Source organism: Phoenix dactylifera, chromosome 16 (genome assembly GCF_051530095.1).
Source record: "Phoenix dactylifera cultivar Ajwa chromosome 16, Ajwa_hap1_PhDact_Kaust_v1.1, whole genome shotgun sequence".
In the NCBI taxonomy this organism is placed as follows: domain Eukaryota; kingdom Viridiplantae; phylum Streptophyta; class Magnoliopsida; order Arecales; family Arecaceae; genus Phoenix; species Phoenix dactylifera.
Window position 1 is genome coordinate 17175721 of NC_143205.1, and position 21046 is coordinate 17196766.

General features: G+C 37.3%; 1 protein-coding gene and 1 long non-coding RNA gene across 5 annotated transcripts; both read right to left on the reverse strand.

Annotated features, from left to right (window-relative positions):
* Positions 1 to 559: 559 nt before the first annotated feature.
* On the reverse strand, positions 560 to 20824 carry LOC103718908 (uncharacterized). 4 transcript variants are annotated; one of them, XR_015974074.1, is made up of 16 exons: positions 20687 to 20824; positions 19969 to 20587; positions 15972 to 16044; positions 15828 to 15884; positions 14234 to 14289; positions 10321 to 10549; positions 5827 to 5913; positions 5677 to 5751; positions 5482 to 5565; positions 3136 to 3200; positions 2609 to 2843; positions 2423 to 2511; positions 1727 to 1841; positions 1589 to 1641; positions 903 to 1114; positions 560 to 816 (listed from the first exon to the last, which is right to left on the reverse strand). XR_015974074.1 is itself a non-coding variant. In XM_008807916.5 (14 exons), exons 2-14 carry the CDS (start codon positions 20502 to 20504, stop codon positions 1600 to 1602), a joined length of 1743 nt encoding a protein of 580 aa, XP_008806138.1. In that variant the 5' UTR covers positions 20505 to 20587; positions 20687 to 20824; the 3' UTR covers positions 1243 to 1599. The 4 variants fall into 4 exon arrangements, 2 of the variants coding, with proteins under 2 accessions (XP_008806138.1, XP_088568759.1); XR_605912.4 differs by lacking the exon at positions 20687 to 20824 and having other exon boundaries at positions 19969 to 20683; XM_008807916.5 differs by lacking the exons at positions 560 to 816; positions 903 to 1114 and having other exon boundaries at positions 1243 to 1641.
* Positions 8850 to 9020, reverse strand: LOC148699771 (uncharacterized). The gene is made up of 2 exons (XR_015974075.1): positions 8965 to 9020; positions 8850 to 8933 (listed from the first exon to the last, which is right to left on the reverse strand). It is a non-coding gene; the product is annotated as an uncharacterized LOC148699771 (long non-coding RNA).
* Positions 20825 to 21046: the final 222 nt, after the last annotated feature.

The following is a 21046-nucleotide window of genomic DNA, read 5'->3' on the forward strand; positions in this document are numbered from 1 at the left end:
GATTATGATTTATCTGTATATTGATAGCTAAATATATGCAATATAGTGAACATAACATGTGCAGACCTTTTTTTGTAAAATAATGTATGACAATATGTTTAAATTAACATCTCACCATTATGTTTTCTTCATCTTCACAAAGAAATATGTCACCATTAGTTTTAAGATTTTGAAATGATTCATAAGTTGTATCGCACTTACAATCTTAAAGAACCATTTCTCAATTGAAAACCCAACATGGTCAATCCCCAGCAAGAAAGACTGTGTTTCTTCTTAAATTTTTAAGAGGAAAAAAAGGATAGATATCTTCCCCTACGGTCATTATCCAGATCTAAAAGTTTAGCGATGCACCACCCAAAATTTGAAACTTCAATCTCCCGTTCCACTGTGATTATGTTAATAGGTGTGGTTTACTATGTTTCGTCTCTGGAAAGACAACCGAAGGCAGATTTTGAGATGCACAGAGAGCCGTACAGTATCATCCCGTCGTAGAGATGGATGGCTGTCAAACACACGACGTGTATCATCCCTTTCTTTTGCAAGCCAAACATCCTCTCCATACACATAAACCATCAGCCCTTCACGGAGTAATTGTAATAAGCACGGAACCAAGCAATACAATAACAAAACCAAGTATAAAGGCCGGAAGCCGAGGCCCTCGGCTTGCCTTGTGCCCCAAAGATTTCAGGCACCAGGTTCAATCCAGTTGAGCCTTACAAAACTTTTTCATGGGATGTCACAATCACTACCACCGAGTGTTGCATACCAGACATTAACTATTCCATCTTGAAGAAAGATTCCCCCGTCATATAGCCCCTGCATAAATAAATGCAGATTTTTCACGAGGATCTAAAATCTTCTAAAACGTTTCCATCACCGGCAAACTGATCTTCCAGTCTTACCTTCTTTTTTTTGTTATTGGTAAGACGGCTAGAATAACGAGCCCGATCTTCCAGTCCAGCTTCAGTGAGCACATTGATGGCCCCTGCTTAACCAGTAAGCTACCAGATTTCCCATACATTAGACAAGATCAACTAAACAACTTGCACAAAAGCCCTCCAAAGATCATCAATGCCTCCAGAACTCACTCATCAAGTCGTTCTTTTGGATACAGCTGCCAGAAGGGAACAAGCCCAATAAGTAGCACATTTTTCCTTTTTTGTTTGAATAAAAGTAGGACATAGTTGGTCGACTGATAATGAAATGAAGAATATCAAAACTTCAAGCAATAGTAACCAGTAATTAAGCAGGCTCATAACATTCACTTTCTAAAACAATATTTTGCATTACATTATTCTAAATATATTCACAACAAATAACTACGACCACAATGCAACCAACTATATTAAGACCACAATGGTCAGCAAGGAATGCTGATAAGCACCAGGATTGAGCTCTAAAACAACAAAGAGAGCATTTTAGGAATCATTGTCCATAGTTCTGCTGCATGTCTCTAAATATTGTAAGATGGCAATGTAAGACATTGAAGCTGGCATTGTAAGAGACAAGAAGGGGATATAAAAAGCAAGCCCCTTCTCAGCTTACTCTCAGTAAAGCTACCCCCAAGGCTTTGGTATAGCATATTCACCTTCTAACGACTTAGCTGGTGCTTGGAAATTTTGCTTCATAGTTCTGAGGGAGCTGAAACAAGAACGCCAAAAGCTGAGTCTGGAATTCCAAGCAAATGCAGCCAAAAAGAAATGATTGTGAATGCAAGTGCATTTACCATGAACGTTGCAGTGATCATCTTCCCTGCAAACCACCTTCCATGGAGGGCACGCTGTGCATTCATGGCTGAAGTTGCACTGTCAAAACGTATATATACATGGCCAGCGCTATTTCTATTTCCAAAAAACGAACAATAAGGTGAGTTTGACAATTCAGTACGTTAGATATAACTCAAGTAAAGAAACCTCCATGTTAGACAGATAAAGTAAATTTTTAATTGGAAAACAAGTAATGGCAATGTTGAGATACAGATAATTTCCTGACAACTGGAATTTTTTGCATAGGATGTTATGGATCTGAGAGTTTCAACCACAATGAGCAATTTCACCCAACAAACTACTACAAGCATGTTAGCCACTAGCCTCTCATAGTTGTTTAGTAACTTCTAGATTTAATTAAGCTTACATTATGTTAGAAACATTTTGAACCAAACTGCGGTACTATCATTCAACTGACTGCTTTCCTCATAATATGAACATTAATTAACAGGTTAGCCCAGAGAGTTCCCAGTTATGTAAAATGTGTAAATTATATGCTGAAAGATCATGATTCAACAATCATGAATATGGCTCGGATAAGTATAATTCATACTCCTGCTTCTGGTAATGAGTTACTGAGTATACAGTTAATGCAAAAATCCCTATCAATAGTATCAATATAATCACACACAAATTTGCAAACACCAATCACTTACTTTTCTACGAAGATATGCTTTACTGTGCCAAATTTTGAACACTCATCTTGAACATCTTCTTTAATATCTAAATCAAAATCTGGTTCAGTCTGCAACATAATATACCATGTCAGCATCATGGTTCCTTAATATAATAACACAGGCAACAGAAAAGCTAAAAGGTATTGTAGGGGCAGCTAAACCAACCTCCACATTCGGATCAAACATATTCTTCAGCAGCAAACATTCACTAGGGGCACCAAGAGTTTCAGCAGGCTGTGCAGCAGTGGAAGCAACTGGAAGAGCTGAACCTGGTAAGCCTAAGACAGCAGGTAGAGAGGGCTGTAAAAGAGGAGCAACCAAGGGAGGGGCACCAAGTACTGATGCTGTTGGCACAGTCAGGGGAGAATTGACAGCAGGCGTGGCTAGTGCACCAGCAACACTGCACATAAAAATGGATAAGACATCAAATAAGTGCCCCACTAGGTCACTTTCAAGACAGCCCGTCTTCACACGTGCACACACAATCTCGTGGGCATGCAGCTGACACACACACACACACACACACAGAGAGAGAGAGAGAGAGACTGCAACTCAAGAGCGTGCAGATAAGAAACTTCAGTTTGAAACTTTGAATAGATCAAATCTGAGATATAACCACAACCTGCATACACACTAAAGCTTTATATCGTAAACATTCAAAAATTAAGTGCACAAGCTCAGTTGCATCAAACCTTGTAGCAGTTCCAGTGCGGTCCAATTTCTGCATCAGAATAGCTCTAGAGCGAGCATTTAGAGACTGCATAATAGAAAAGGCATTGGCAGGACATTAAAAACAATTAAAGCATAACAATATGCATCATGCACCTGGATGGCAAAAGTAAATAAGTAAATATGCATTCTCAATATGATCAGCATACGAAGTGGAAACTGCAGGGCAATGTAAAATACTCTTTTCAATTCTTTTTGACAGTTTTAATTTTTAACCATGTGGTCCTGGGATACAGAATAGCTCAGGAACAAGCATTGCACAGGCCAAAGTAAAACACAAACAACAGAAGATACAAAATAAGAATGCAGCCCCCAGTTATAAGCATTTGATAGGACCATGGTATCGTCCATCAAGCACTTAGTACCAACATCTTATTTCTAACGATAACAAGTTAAATGGTTATATTGCTATTTATTCTTTTGTAATATTTCCAAATTGCTTATCGTGTACTTCTTACAGTTCAACAACTATATAAGTTTGGGGCAATTTCCTTGATTACACGATAAAGATGACATCCACGAATTTCTATTTCTTAACATCATTTTAAAGATGCTTCCATAATGCCACTCCTAATCTGATTCTGCACTCGCTCCACCTTTAAGCCACTAAGATCAGGACAAGTCATTTTATACTTGCTAGGTGTGTCATCACAATTACATGCAAAAAAATATCCTAAATATTGTAACTGAACATTAGTGCAACTATTTACTTCTGCTTACTACCAATCTGCAGTTATATAAACAAATAAACAAACATGTTGGCGATACTAAATTGGAGCCACCATAACTAATTCTCATGCCAAGTACATATGAAATAGCAAATTATAATTCCTGTATGGTCCCTATCCAATAAACCAATAGCTTTTGGTGAATTAAAAGGGGGAAAAAGCATACTACAGGCTCTACATAAAGCAGATGCAATGTTCCTCATGAAATTAACACCAGTTACACTATTATGTATAATGCTTCAAGAAAATATTTTGGAGAACCTCTCTATCCTCATCTTATCCAAACTTCAGACACCTCACATCTGAAGTGCATTTAGCTTTCCACATCATTAGCTTGTCAATGCAGACGTCACTTTAACCAGAATTTGATCTTTTTTCTTTGCTTGCAGCATAATCTATTGTGTGCCAATTGGTAGCTGATTCTTAGATGACCACCCCACTTGGATGACAGGACCAAATGATCTCATCCCAAGCGATAATCTTGATTGAGGGAATATGATTGTCTTTAAGTGCTCAAGCCAGCGTACAATCAATGGGTGAAGCTAATAAAATAAATTAGTTGAGTTATAGGTGCTATGAAGGTCAACAGTTCTAAGACCAGATTGTGGCTGATAAGGACAGATCCACCGATCCAGGACAAAAGAGAGGTCCAGAGAAGCTCTAGGGAAAAATAAGGTCCAGTGCAGCTACCACAGAAATATCGTGTAACAAATTAATTTGAATGGTTTCAGGTCAACAGCACATAGATTTTCAGGCATGCGTACAGTTTTTAGAGAGATTTTTATAGGTTAAAGCTGTATAATAGAGTTTCTTTAAAGTTATCAGGCGTGGAAATAAAGTTACAATCTCTTGATTGACAATTATGACTGCTAAGATTATTCTGGACACGAGCAGCAAAGGTCTAATATGCAGAAATTACACTATCAGAAACAAGGAGGAAGGGTAGGACGAGGACTGACATTGGAGAGAGGAGTATAGAGCAGCAGCACCATTCCCTACCCCAATTTCTTTCTGTTGAAGAACTTATTGGACACCCCATAACAGTATTCTTTTTATTCCGAAATATTTAACCAACAAATTCTCATCATCTGCACCAGCTCTTAAAAAATTGGGCCATAAACTCAATGGTTCGTCTCACACCAATGCATCCTTTTGAACTACCATCATACCACACCACTTAAGCCTAAGCCCCCCGTTCTAACTCCTTAACTATCTTGGACAGATTTTCATTGAACCTAACATTTTCTTTGATCACTAGCAAAGTTCAATTGATAGGTATATCAAGCATATATTGCATAATTGGCATTTTATGCTGTAAACATGATCAAAGCCATTCACAGAATATCTTCTTTTTTTCAGTATAGAAGTGACAAGACTATAAAGATTTGGTAATATAATGAGGCAAAAGGATTAGAATGCCTGGAAAAAAACAATAGATCACCAGAGCAATTCAAGATAAAGATGATAAACATTCAATAGCTTGACAATTCCAAAAACGAATGAAAAAAGAATTATGCACTGTCTTTTTAACACAGCAAACTCCAGTAAAAAACAAAAGCAATGATAAGAGAAGATGCACACCAAGCCTCCGCCCTCATCATCATCAAAATCACCAGCATTTGCACCAAGATCTTGCATTCCTCCTTGCTCCGTCACAGCAGAAACCTACATATACATGGAAGACATGTAAAGATGCATGCATAACGTTTGATGTCATCGAATCATCTACATAACAACAAAAAAAAAACAATCAATGCACACAAATCAGGAGTCTACCTTGATTGTCTTGCCAGCAATCTCTAGCTGCCCATTTAAACTCTGAGCAGCTCTAGCATCTTCAAGACGTGCAAACTAAAACAGTGAACTATAACCCATTAGATTATGTTTTTGAGGATCTAGCACCAATAATTTAAGGTTACTACTTACTTGAATAAAGCCAAAACCTTTACAGAGCCCAGTCTCTGGATCAACGGGCAGTTGAACTAGCTCCACAGTACCAAATGGTTCAAACACCTGCATGAACCCATCATGAATATTAAAAATCAAAGCCCCAAATCAAAAGTTAGAAGCTGAGATGTTAGGCTTTACAAGCAAGAAACTGTTGCACCATTGTACTTCTTGTTTAATGCGTAGAAGCAGAAGGGACAGTCAAATGGTGGATGTTAAATCATGCCATGTGGTTGCATGTTTATGATCGACATTATTTACAAAAGAACAAGCAGCAGCTGCTGGCACTTAAAAAGTCCAGACACTGAAAAAAACATAGCAACGAAAATAGTCATCATTTAACTCAACTGGAAAGCATACCACCTCAAGAACTGCAGGATCAAAAAAAAAAAATGCTCGACTTCCACAAGAACAAGGTTTAATCAAGGTCAATGCTATCAATCAAGTGTAAAACTTTAGCCTTACTCTCTTCTTCATGAGGTGTAACAAACTCACATTTTAATGCTCTGGGGAAAAAAATTTCAAAGATATGGTCAACTCAATCAATGCAAATGAAAAAGCTGTATGCGCGATAAAGAAAATCCTTCACCTCCTGTAAGATAAAGGCTCTAACCAGCTGCACTCTATTCAATGACTAGCTCAAAACATCCACCACATCAGTCATCAAAAATAGTGGATAGCATATGGGCAAGATAAAAAGTAGAGAAAGAATGGGCAAGGTATTGAGAGACAGAAACTGGAAAGCATGGACTATGTGGCTCCATTGACTCGGAATGCTTGCTGGGCTGACAATCTACGAGGTCAAATTATTATGATTTCTTTTGTAAGTGTTTGAGCACTTCTATGATACATACATGAGTTGACTTTGTAACTAAGCCCAATTATGGGAAAAAATAAAGATTGAAAAACATGCCTAGTACCCCATTAAACTAAGCAAATGATAATAAATTCTGTATTCAATTTCAAACATTCAAAACTTCCACAAGCTAGAGAATTTGAGTCATGGTAATCTAGCTTGCAGGAACACTTTATTAGTTACGCTCTCCTAAGGGCCAGAATACAAAAATCAGAAATGTCATCCATATATTTGATGCATGGAGCCACTAATTCACATTTAATCTTTCCATGGATAACATAATAGTTTTTACAATACTTTTTCATGACATATTGGAATATTAGCAATAAGTGCAAGTGCGCATGTAAGGTTACCAAAAAAAAATTAATAGACCTCTGATTAAAAGCCTCACCTGATAAAGAATTGCAAGCCACAAGTATACATATAGACTAAGCAAAGCTTCAAGACTCATATTATACACTTGGCCATGCCACTACACTCAGTTCAGAGGTCACAAGTCACGAAACACCAACACTGTAGTAGATTGTGGTTGATCTTTTGCCATTGTTAACATGCTTAATTATATCAGAATAATATAACTTGAAAATAGCCACTTCATTTGTGCATAATACCCTAACCTAGAGCACCTTTCAAGAATATGCGCACACAGATGAGATTTCCTTGGTGCACAAGTAGCTTGACTTACAAGTTAAAAAATTACAAATGAGATATCGAGACAAATGATTATGACAAACCAATTTCCACAATTCAAAAATCCTACGACGATTTAATAAAGGTCCACCGTAGGCTTCATATCAGGGTCAACAGTGTCGAGCAGCATATCTCCAAGCATCATAATATCTAACAGTGCATAAATGCCGATATTCCCTCAACACACATCAGCTCCTTTAGTTCATTTGTCTATTTGACACCACGAAAATATTTATCTGTAAACAACTTAATATGAAAGGCCTTACCAGAAAACTCATTAAACAATTCTTTAATCCTCCAAGGGCTCAGTACCACATCGTGAGTCCAACGTAAGAACATGGTAAAGAGTATTACATCAAATAAAATAATAACCTAAATTCTTCATCCAAATGACAACCACTTCTGGAAATCTTTCAAACCAAGCTCTCAAGGACAATTTAACATCAAACTAGATTTATGTTATTTTACACACATATTTGCAGACTGAGCTAAAATCTCAAGATAAGGAAAATGTCTAGAAAATCTTAATTTAAAGCTCCTTAAAATTTGAAATCTTTCTAATAGGAAAGCTCCTGATTGACTTAATCCTAGCTCAAGAACAGGTTGGAATAAGAACGTTCGGATTTAATTGGATTATCTTCTGGAATCCAAAAATTTTGTTTCTTATATGGACTAAAGTGAGACCTAAATATTAGAGTATTATGTAAACCTGGATGTTAACCAGGCTGGGCCAGACTCCTACTGGGTCATTGCCTAGCATGTAGTCCTAAGTTGCTGGCCTTAGTTCAGCCCGGCCTTGGGCCTAACTTGCCCATCATCCAACCGAACTTGGCGTTTGCATCTCAGTGATGCAAACCTAGCCAAACTGGAGATAGAGAAAAGGAGGAAGGAAAGTCTTCAGCAACTCAAAGATCGTAAGGAGGTAAGGAGGAAGGGAGAGGGAGAAGGGGAAGAGAGGGGGGGGGAGAGAGAGAGAGAGAGAGAGAGAGAGAGAGAGAGAGAGAGAGGGTGCAGGCAATAGATCAGGAGGCACCAACAAGGTAGGGCAGGCAAGAGAGCGTGGAGGGAAGAAAAGGGTGCCAGAGGCTAGTTTAGAGATGGAAGCAAGGTAGGAGAGTAAGAGAGAGAGAGAAGGGAGACAGGTACGCCAGTAACAAATTTGGAGGCAGAGAGAGAGAGATACCTATATGGATCTGTGAGAGTGTGTTTAGTACTATATCAGGTACACATTGGGGAGACCTTGGATACTTAAACAAAGAGAAGGACCCCAAATAACAACCTTATGGCTAGACCTTTTCGGTGATGTCCTAGATTATTACAATTGGTATCAAAGCCAACCGAGCCCGCAACCCATATGCCGCTATGGGAATATTACAGCACAAACCCTTCTGTGGCTAACCACAAGAAAGTCATGGCATTTCTGATTGGATCCTTTCTTTTGGAGGATAAGGCTTAAACAGGAGGACTGTGCTCTGCCACATGCAAATGGTTGCTTGCTGCCCCCCATTGACTTGTCATCGACATTGTAATGACATAGGACCTTTCTCATCGACATTGTAATGACATAGGACCTTTGGGTAAGGTCCTATGCTTGCTGCCCCCCATTGACTTGTCATCGACATTGTAATGACATAGGACCTTACCCAATTTGGGTAAGGTCCTATGTCATTACAATGTCGATGACAAGTCAATGGGGGGCAGCAAGCAACCATTTGCATATGGCAGCAGCAAGAGACTTGAAGGCAGGAGGATAGGTCTGCAGATACCTAAAAGTTGGACGGTCTAGCTAGCATTCAGAGTGACTAAGATTCTAAGATATGTATGACACTTCGGTCAGGCCAAGCCAAGCTAATCCAATTTTCAACAAACTAAAAACAATCTGGCTTGTTAGGCTAGAAATTCCCAAGTTTATTATAATGATTGACTTTTGAATCTAGAAATATCTTCCTGTGGAGAATTCCACTTTCCTATCCTCTCTCTCTCCTCTTTCTTTTCTTCTTATTCTCCTATTTATTCTCTCTCTCCCCGCAAATCAAAAGCCTCAACCCTTGTCGCTAAGGCTGCATCCCACACGGATTAAACAAATGGCCTAGCACTTTTTAATCTTAATTATCTAAGATCCAGAATTGGTTTAACCTTGAACTTCCTAATCATATATTGCTGTAAGATGTTCAATTATTGAAACTTTAACTAGAATTTTGACTGAAGGTAAGCAATTCAACTCAATACGGTAAAGAGCACACAAAAATGGCTAAAGGCATGTGTATCAAGATTTCAACAATTTGCACCCAACCGTAATCTGAGCATCACTGTACACTAGCAATCAAGAGGATTGATAACTTTCAACTGACCGATGGCAATCTCTTCAACATCAGTCAAGCAAACAACTACCCACTATGGTAGTTATCTAAAACCCGTACGGTTGGAAACTAGCCAACAAGTCAAGAAATCAAACATGTGCATAAATTAGTTGAGAAGTAAAAGCAATTATCTAACTTCATCAAGAACTTAGAGCATAATTGAGAAACAGTAACCGCTAAAATCCATCATCATCTGATGGGCGGCAAATAATAGCTGAATTGTCATTATCAATAATTAAATAGAGACATGAGATAGGCAGCACCATAATAAACTTTGCAACACTCAAGTACAAAATTTATTTTATTAAACCAATAATGGAAGTTCCAACAGCAAACTTAGAAACATTTTAATCCAGAAAATCCCCAACAGAAATAAAATTCAGACTAACATTCACTCCAAGACAAATTCAATAAACCAAGATGCAAAGTAAACTGCAATATTTACTATGGATACAACTGAATGCAGTTAATAGGACAAGAGATAGAGCTATTAATGTTCATCAACAACACAACAGAAGAATTGCACTGATTATAGTTCAGTGGTCAAAGTTCAAAGATTCAATATACCTGTCGAAGCTGACCTTCTGTCATGTTGAAATGAAGATTACCAACATACAATCTTCTAGCCCCACCAGAATAAGGCCCAATAAGCCCACCGGCTGCTCCGGTCGTATTTGACTGCACTAAATTCTTCTCAGCCTCTGAAGGCTTAACCATAACCGGTTGGCCATTAAGCAGCTGGCCAGAGAGAGCTATCGCCATCGGAACTGACATGGCATCATAAAACTCAATATATCTGCAACAAAAGCTTACAAACGCTAAATGATATAGGAAAAGAAGATCTGCTCCAATTACAAAACGAATAGGTGTATCAGGGGATATAAAAGACATTGCATCATTAAACTCAATACATCTGCATACGCAATTTAGAATTGATTTAGGTGCCTAGAGAAAACAAATGTGAGACAATGGGCCACAAACTTCAAAAATTTTAACCTAAGAGGTAGGCTGGCCTAAAATATGCCAGGTTTGGTTTTTTTAACTGGTTCCACCACTGTTTCTTCTAGTTTAATAGGTGTAATCTGTAGAGCATATAAGATTCTTTTCTTTGGAGAAAGATATTGAAGAAAAATCCGTTGAAGAGTTCTTTAACACTTCTCTAGTTCTGGCAATCAGTTTCAGGTGAAATACGTTCAAAGAATAAATAGAGAGGATTGGAGTTGAAAGCTATAGCAGTTAGGCTAATTCAAATAGATGGAAAGATCAGCTTTCACTGCCTTGTGTTTTGTTAGAAAAATTGGGTATGGAATGACTAAAGTATCAAAATGTGTATCTATAAAGTTCTTGTAAAATTAGAAGTTTAGAACTAATGGAATACTCAGTATAAGTTCCCAAAATGACATAGTTTTTTTTTTAGTAAACGAAATGCATCAGCCAAGCACAACCCAAATGTCTACTATCAAGAGAAGGGGAATGAAAAACTAATGTGCTGCATGCAAGAGACTACACGAAAAAAGCAGTTTACAGAGAATCAGCTAGTTTCAGTGAGTTGCTATATTCGCATCCATGTGCCAAATGCAAATTTTTATTCTCCCAATAAATATGATTCCAGTCAGAATTGTTCCAACTCATTAGTGTGATCCAGCAACAACAACATCTTTGTGCATATATAGCTCAATCAGTAAATGCTAGTACCATCCACATAACCAATTGCACACTGCAGATCTGAGCATTACCGAATTTTTACTTTCTTTTTTGGTAAGATGAGCATTTTTTATTATCAATCACCTAAAATCCGAATGCCTACAGTTGCATGATCAAGTATCAGTGGAAAGACAGTTAACAGCTTGAGAAGAACATAAATTTTGAAAAACCTAGAAAGAAGTAGAAAACAGACAGAGATATAGAGATATAACTGTACTACTTGCTTTCAAATAAACTGTTACAAATATAGTGATAACAACGATTAAACAAAAAGAAAAGGAAGATAAAGTGCCCACTAAAGGTCCAAAAACAATTTCAACCAATCTAACTCAATTTCTTCAATTACATTCTTATATTTTTCATAAAGTTTCCACAATTAAATATTTTAACATGCCTTAAGGCATGGATACTGGAGGTATACAATTAAAAACACTTTCAAGATATGTTATAGCTCGTAGAATCAGTAGTTAAATGATTAATATATTTAAAAAATAAATATTACTAACATACATCATCACTGCGTTGGTGTAAGTGGTAGAGATTGATCAGCTTCCTCAATCCTCCATATTATTATATGCTGGAGTTCAAGTTCAAGCTTTAGAATGGAAGACTTTATGTAGGTCAATTTTTTTAGGATTTAAGTTATTTCTTTTATAAAAATTAAAAATTCCTTAGGCCAATTGGATGTGGATGATCCATCTTAGCATCCATGTGTCACTTATTTTCTTTATTTTTTATTTAAAAGAGATTAGTTAAATATAAAAATATTATATATAATATGTATAACTATGTCTATATATATAAATATAAGTTACCTAGATGTATAGAATATATGCCTAAGAATATGTGTCATTGCATACTACTCATACACATAGACACAACCTAATGTACATGTTTATATGCATGTGATGGTCTCAGCGAGAAGAGCCCGGGCATCCTAAGATAGTCAACAGCCTAGGAAGCTGTCTAGGTGCCCAGGTTACAGCCTCTTAACAAGAATCTCCTCTGGTCTACCATGCACATGACCAAACAATTATGTTAGGTTCTCCAATACATCAGCTAACTAATGAGGTGCAACTCCAAGCTTCAACAAATAATCACAACCAGTTTGGCAATCTAACCTATAATTACATCTTATCCACTATATAGCCTAACATTTTTATCATACAACTCCATGTTTTAGTCTATGAACATATGCAATGATCCCATAATGCCTAGTAACATATGCATTGATTGCATAAAAGTCCAAAAAGCATCTCTTCATCCAGTTGCTTTGATTCTATTGTAAATTCCATCATCTCCCTCCTTTCTTTGACAAAAAGTCTAGCAACATAAATCAAAACATATATCAAATATCTATTTTTGTGATTTTATTGAGGAAGCTGGAACTTCTTACCTAATGTTTGCTTTTACATTCAATGACCGTATAGAGAGTTAACATTCTTGTACACACATACACAAAACACAATGGACAAGATCAAAAAAGCTACCACAGACAAGAACTCTCTGACTGCGAATTTGTTTGCTCCTTATCAATAATCTATAAGAATATATCAAACAAATTATCTCCAAGATATGCTTCCCCCAAGTCAAAAATCTTTTTTGCCATTCTTGCATCCTTAATTTATACTTGCAATTTACCCAACCAGGAAAAGAGACTAAAGGTTGAAGCAATGAGTAAAAAGCCAGGTCTCACAAACATTGATGACAGCCATATGTGATACCCTCAACCTCCCATAACTTTATATTGCGGCTCATCAGTTGATATCTGACTATTATTATTTTAATATTCATCTTTATCTCCATACATTTGCAAAATAGATTAGTTCCTTCATCAAATATTACGAAAAACAACATTATTGATCAACCCAATAATGTTTCACTTGAACACATCAAGTTTTCTATAATTATTTTATCTTGTCCGGACACCTTTTGCTGCCTCTTTTTTTTTTGATTTTTCCCTATATTGTCAAATAACATTTAATATGCACACCCCATCCTGGCATGTACATTATCAATGGTAGTGTCTTATAATCTCATTCAACAACACATGGAGTTACTATCTCACTATTTGCATGATTTCACCAGTCACCATCTTTCAACAGGACCACATATCCCCATATTTAACACATCTTATGTCCCTCATTTTCACTAGCTTTCCACATCTACAATTCCGCTCGATCATTATAAGTTGCATATTTAGCCTAACTCATTAATTGTTATTCTTCTAAATATCTTTTCAACTCATCTACGATTTTCTTTTTTTGGCACTCCTAGAAAGCAATTCATATCATAATCGCTCAAGCATAGACAATAGCAGGTTAATGGGTAAGTAGTCACAGCTTAACCAGCCAAATAGCTACCCAATCCCAATAATATAAACAAATTATAAGGCATGATCATGTGTCTACGGGCCAGCCCAGCACCTCTATGAGTGTGATCTTGAACCTAGTCTACAACCCCTCGCTCATCACTAAAATGAAGATAAATTGGGTACAACCCCAGGATCACACTGAGCATGCTGATTGAAAAGCTTTTAAGCAGTAAACACACTAACTGAGAACCATGTAACAGGTTAACAAGAATTGTTCCTCGCCCCAGGCTTATTCCAACAATTAACTACATGGCTGTGATAGAAGTGTTTAATATGGTGTGGTGGCAACATCAAGCACAACAAATTTCATGAGATAATCTTTAAAAACCATGTTTTAAATAGATCACTTTGAGTTATGATTTGGCATTATGTATTGGCGCATAATGGTTCAAGAAATCATACCCAACACCCTTAGAACGTCTTGTATTGCGATCCATAATGAGGCGCACATCCCGAACCTAAACATAGCAAATAAAATCCATTAGTAGAATGTCTAATTAAAATGCATGTTCCAATTTTTATTTGTTCAACTTACAAAACATGGATCCACAGATATAGATACTTTATAGGTTATAGAATTGCACCACGAAGGCAGCCTATATGATTGCCTGTCACGTTACAGTGCACTAATGAATTCAAAAAATGAACTTTTGACTACTAAAAAATGACAAACAAAAATATCACTGATAGGGGAAGATCACCACAATCAATCTCATGCCAATTTATTTTTACCAATAAAATCTCATGCCAATTTATGAGAGTAAGTTCTTAGAAAGGTAAAAAGTGGTTACTTCATCACTACAAAAATATTTTTTTTGAACTGCATCCACTCACCTAACTATATAATGAGTTACAAAGATGTAATGAGAAATACTTTCCAATAACAACTGCATGGCTAGGAATGTAATCATGTACATGAAATACGTAGAAGAATATATTAAGACAACACGGCCTGTAGTAATTTGCAGGTTGTGTGTAGCAGATCTTTGTTTAGCTCTGTTTTTGCCATGGATCTATTCCTAGTATTGTAGCAATTTTTTTGTGCTCTGTATCCAACAGTGCTTGGTTTTCTGTTCTCCTTGCTCGGGTGTTTTAAAATGCAGTCCTAGTGGCCTTATATGTATGCATTTGGCCTAGTTACTGTGCCGCACAGGTTGAGCTGCTCAGTGAGCTGCCAGGTGCCCATAATTGAGGTTTCACTTAAGGGGACTCATGTTCTATATTAAGAGTTTTAAATTGAGAGATGCCTCAGTATTCCTGTCATCTTCTTTGCACTGGAGGCATCCCTATAAATTAATGTCACTATGAGGGTCATTTTCATGGAGATACAAAGGAATTATGTATTGTGCTAGTATTTATGATAAGGATAAAAGAATCTAATGATGATGGTGGAAGGCAATCAGGAAGAAGATGATAAGTCTGGGCATGTGGTGGAATCAAACAAATCAGGCTAACACCAGGCTAAACACAAAAAAAGGTCTAAACAATAGTAAATATATTGGATCAAAGATGGAAGAATGTAGCTGTACAGGATTCAACCAAGGATATCCAAAACTTTAAACAAAACAGGCCAAACGCCATCCTGAAACATATATTTCTGTATGTAGATATACATACACATGCATATATAATAGCTTCACAAACTGAATTAGACCTCAGGCCTCACTTGTCGACCTGTGGACAACTGGAGGTGAGGATGCTAACTAATTAGCTCTCACTCACAAGTGTTGGAAGCATAAGATGATGCAGCCAGCAAAAGCACTAATGAACAATGGACTGGTATTAACTCATTTTCGGTGCTTCCTTTTATTGCAGGCTGCTCAAATCTACATGGAATGCTACTTCTGAAACTGGTGCTTTGATTCTTTGCTAGTTTCTTGACACAGAAGGAAAAAAAATAATGGCAATATACACTTCTATGTTGCATTTTATATAAGTCAGTAATGGCGCCATCACTTTGACATTCACAAATTATGAAATATATCATCACACTGACCTTCCCAGCCCTTGAAAAAAACTCATAGACATCTCTCTCATCTGCCTTCAAACAAATCTGTAAAAAAAAAATGTAAGAACAAAAATGAGTCAGGAAATATTCAGAATAAAATAATAATTAAAAAACCTAAAGTAAAAAGAGAACCTGGTAGGCAAACACGGTTCTTTGATCCCGTTCTGGATCAGCCTCAGGCTCTGCCACTTCCTCTTTTCTTCGCCTGTATGAGAAAAGAATATTCAAAGATTATGCATGTCAAATAAAGAACAAGAATAGCAGATTTATTTTGAATAACGCCCAAATCTGGACAAAAGACAAAACCAGACTCCAGTTTTTTTTTCTTTTTTCTCTTTATGAACTGAAATAATTTATTAAGAAGATGATGGTGCCAAATTTATGGTGAAAAAATCTGCAAGGCAATTTTCTTTCTCCAACATGAATTACTAGATCCACGTAATATAATCCTGCAAGGCACTGTAAAGGATTCAGTCAATATAATGTAAGTGGACAAAACTACAGCAAAAGATTTTACATTGACAGCAAAACAGATTGCTAACAGGACCTACAAAGATCAGGTAAAGTTTCCTAGCAATTGATCATGACCAGATAATTAAAAATAAAACAATAGAGGCATGCTAATAACACCAAGAAAATATAGAAAGCTCGTGTACGCATCAAAAAAAAATTACAAAAAAACCAAAAATTTATGACCCACAACCATTTATTCTTATGAAACATCCAGGATCATGTTAGCCTGGTATATAAATGAAAATGCACATGACAGGCAAAACCATATCAGTCTTTTGGAAATTTGTGGGGAAAAATCAATCACTCGTAGAATATGAAAGAGTAGGGCAACTTCAGAATACATTAGTAGGTTGTGCTGCTAAATGCAAATATACTCAAAAAAAACTTAAGAAACTGGTGGAACTATATGAAAATGGCAAAAGAAGAAGGGATACCAGGAATCTACAATTTTGAAGAGAAGGCCTTTCTAGAATGAATTAAATTCGAAGTACATAGCAGAAATTATGGATTCACGAGACGACAAAATTTGAACTCAGTAAGTCTGGAAATGCCATATGCAACCACTTTCTGGCAAGCAAGATTCGCCATATCCATACCAAACCCATACCAGTACCATGATAGTACAAAGTCAGTATGCTAGTATGGGGGATGGTTCAACATGCCGAGACTCGGTAAACCTCCCGTACCAAGTCTTGGTTCGATACTGACATGGTATGGTACGTCCGGTACTAGATAATATGCACCAGTACGACAAACCTTACTAGCAAGGAAAGAAAAAAAATTCTTGAAACAAAATATTTAATGTCAAAACACTTAGAAGCCATCCACCAGAGGAACCCTGCATATAAACAAAAAACAGGTTGTCCTGCAGTCAACTGAATAGCCATTCCCCTAAAAGCAACAAAATATGATATGCTTCTATGAATCCCCTCACCAGCATGTCTGCAACAGAACAAATACAATTCAGCCACAGTGTTGCAATGCGGATGAAAACCAAAAACATAACACAACATCACCATTGATCTTCAAATCCTCCAATATTACCATCCCAAGTCTCGCAAAGATAAATTCTAGTTTCATAGATTTCAGAAATTCTAATAAGAATGAACTTTTACATCCCATGACCTGAGTTCCTGAATAGTCTTAGTTGCCAGAATGACCAGCTGAAGAGTGCTCTAGTGCATCTGCGAGTTCCCAGAATCTTTTGTTCAATATTCATAATATTGATATTCTTTAAATAACACAATTTAGCAGCTACATGAAACTGCAGCATGTAGCAGCACAAACAAGAAACCATTCCATGTGAATAGTGACATAAAATCTGCTAGGAGTATGAGTATGTGGAAAAAAAGAAATAGAGAAGTTGACAGGAGGAAAAAGAAAACAGGGAAAACATAAAATTTTCAAAAAGTGCCTAATTGCTTATTGAGGGAGAGGGGAAAAAATGAAGTGGATGTATAACCATCTAGCTAGAGACCAACATTTATTGGCCCAGGAAAGAGGTTGTGAATCAAGCAGGTGTCAACAAGGAGTAAGGTGGTGTTGCAACTGAAGTACTATATACAGGTGTCAATGGTATCACCTCCTACTCCAATTGTAATATGTAGTGATAAGTCAATGTTTATGATCATTTGGTGGAGGTGGCACAGAACCTTGGATGGTAAATAAAAGTTCTGTCAAGGATTAAAAAGAAATGAGAGAAATAATAATAATAATAATAATAATAATAATAATAATAATAATAATAATAATTCATCCGACATATATAAAATGTTGGACAACTTGCTCACATAATTGCTTACAAAGTTATAAAAGAAGTTAAAAAATATCTACTATCACAAAATATTGGCTCCACTTGAAGTTAATGGTTCACCGCTAAGTCAACTGTTTCCTCCTTTATCTTCTAATTCCATATTTTATAGGTTTTCATCAAAACCCAAACGAAGGAGAAAAAGAAAAGAAGAAAAAAAGAAGCTAGTTTTCTAATCACCTCTACTTTAAATTAGAACTTCCCCTACTGCCCTACATATTTGCCATAACTCAAAAAAGGGAGAAGTAAATTGCATCAGCAAACATGCTCCAGCCAGGTTGCTTCAGTCTTTTGGCATTTAGAATTTTATGCAAATGACTTCTCAATATATACTCAGCCTAACAGGAATTTAAATCTCCAAGAAGTGCACTTGTGGGCTTCACGTGAAAATGATGTCCAACAGTTATCAATAACTATATGGCTCCAAAGTTTGAATTATATACACATAAATGTATGCAGACATACTTACATGCATACATATGTGTATGACTATGTATATATTTACTTCATTTTGGAGAAGGATGTTTTAAACTTGCCAAACAGCTATTACCTCTTAATGCATTCCATCAACAAGATGTCAATACACATGTTTCTGACAATGATTCATATCTCACATACTGTAGCTCTCAAAGATAACATCTAATTGACAGCATTATAGCAGTACTCAACCTCCAACCAACTTGATCAAATTCAACTAAGCAACATTTGCAGACTATTACGATCATTAACCCAACCGAGTACGACCTTGTTTGTTTTAATCCCAAATTTTGGCCAAAATGACATTGTTCATGAAAGCTCTAAAATAATTTCTAATTGATAAGAAAGATGCAATGACCTCTTCCAATCGGTTCCTCGTCTCATGAGGGAGTTTACTGGTAAAATACCTAGCCCATGTGAATTTGGGACCAAATTATCAGCCGAACCTCGCAAAACAATTTGCTCGACTTAACAATTTCCTCTTAGTGTCTAGGGCAATTGTTTATCCTCTTGAATCATATTTAGTATAACTAATTTGTCACTGAAGATGGGTCAACATGGCAAATAATTAGGTATGTATCAGCATTCCACATAAACAGGACGCATAGAATATGCATGACATGCATCCTCAAGAGGTTATTTCCCATGGATTTGAAAACATCATTCTCCATATGTTTGCTTCAAGAAGGCTTCCATAAAAACAAAAGCAGGCTAGTATGTTATGTGCATTATGTTAAATATATATTTAATAGGAAAAAAGGGGAAAAAAACTTCTGCGGCACTCAATTAAGTTTCACTCCACAGTACATCTGGTAAAAGAATTAATTGAACTGTTGACAGGTCTTAGTCACAGAACCAGACGCCACTAAATAATTTTGCTGTATTCCCACATCAAGCATACAACTTCATGAAATTATATTTTAAAAGAAAAACAAGCTTTCCCTTGATGATAAAAGGGAGATAAGTACACAGCCAAACACCAAATAAGATTGATAAGGAAACAGCAAGAATCTTTCTATTTGAGAATATTTTACTCTGAATACTAACCAGAACTAATTCTTTGAAGCAAACTCCAAAAGATAGTGCAAACGCTACCCTAATATTCGAACAAATACTACCTATATTTCCTTTCAATGTGCACTTCTGTATAATTTATAAAGTATAGGGCATCTATATTGTCTACTAACCAACGATCAAAATCCAAAGTCAATCTTCCAGACGCTTCAGCAAGTAAAAGCAGTACCATTCAACTTAAAACTACAATCAATTTACCTATACAACAATAATAAAGAGAAGAATAGTGACAACCAAAAGCAGATAAAAGAGCACCTGGCATCACGATCACGATCTCTTTCTCTGAACTCCTTCTCCTTTTCTTTGAACTCCCGCTCCCTGCTCTTCTCCCTGTACTTGTCTCGCTCCTCATCCTGATTCCTCTCTGAGCGGCTCCTGCTCCGGCGCAAGCGCTCCCGCTCCCTCTCCCTCTCCCTCTCCCTCTCGCGCTCCTTGATCCTGTCACGCTCCATATCCCTCTCCCTCTCCCTCTCCCTCTCCCTATCACGATCCCTCTCCTTCCCGTTCCTCTCATCCCGCTCCCTTTCCCGGCGATCCCTCCCACTCCTGTGCCAGTCCCGCTCCCCTTCTCTCTCCCTCTCTCGCCGCCGATCCCGGTCTCGGCCACCATCATCCTCGGACCTCGTCCGCTTCGAGCGGCGATCCGAGTCCCGATCCGCCTCCTCAGACCGGTGCTTGGAGCTCCTGCCCCGGTCCTTCTCCTCCCCGTTCCCACTCACCCATTCCTTCTCCTTCGGGGCCTCCGCGTTCTCCACTGTCTTCTCCAAGTACTCGTACTCGTCGAAATCCATTGGAATCCAATCGCTCCCACCAATAAATCTGATCAAAAAGCGAGATAATTATCGCTTTCTTGAGAAGAAAAGCAAACCCTAGCCTGGAAAGAAGAGGATTCAGGTAAGAAACCCTAAAAATTGGAGGAAGGGGAAGGGGGAGAAAAAACCCTAGGTTTAGAGGAAGAGGACGAAGAGCTAACCTTTGGGGAAGAAAAGCCGCTATTTATTCGAGCGAAGGACGAGCTATGGATGGACTATGGAGAGAGAGCGAGAATCGGGAGATGGTACAACCAAAGGAAACCACAAGACCAACACGATGAATTGGCTCGGCGGTACTAGAGGACCCTATGAAGACGGCAAATGATGTGCCGTCTTATGTACAAAGTTACTTGTTGGCCCTCACGTTATCCTATGGGAATGGGAGTTGGATAATGGAAAATTACTGAGACCTTTAATTCAGCCTTCAATTATTTATTACGAAAAAAAGTTTTTTTTCCCCAAACTATTTAGAGAGAGGCGCAGTATTGATGTGGCTGGAGACTCGTAGGTAGATGCCCTCC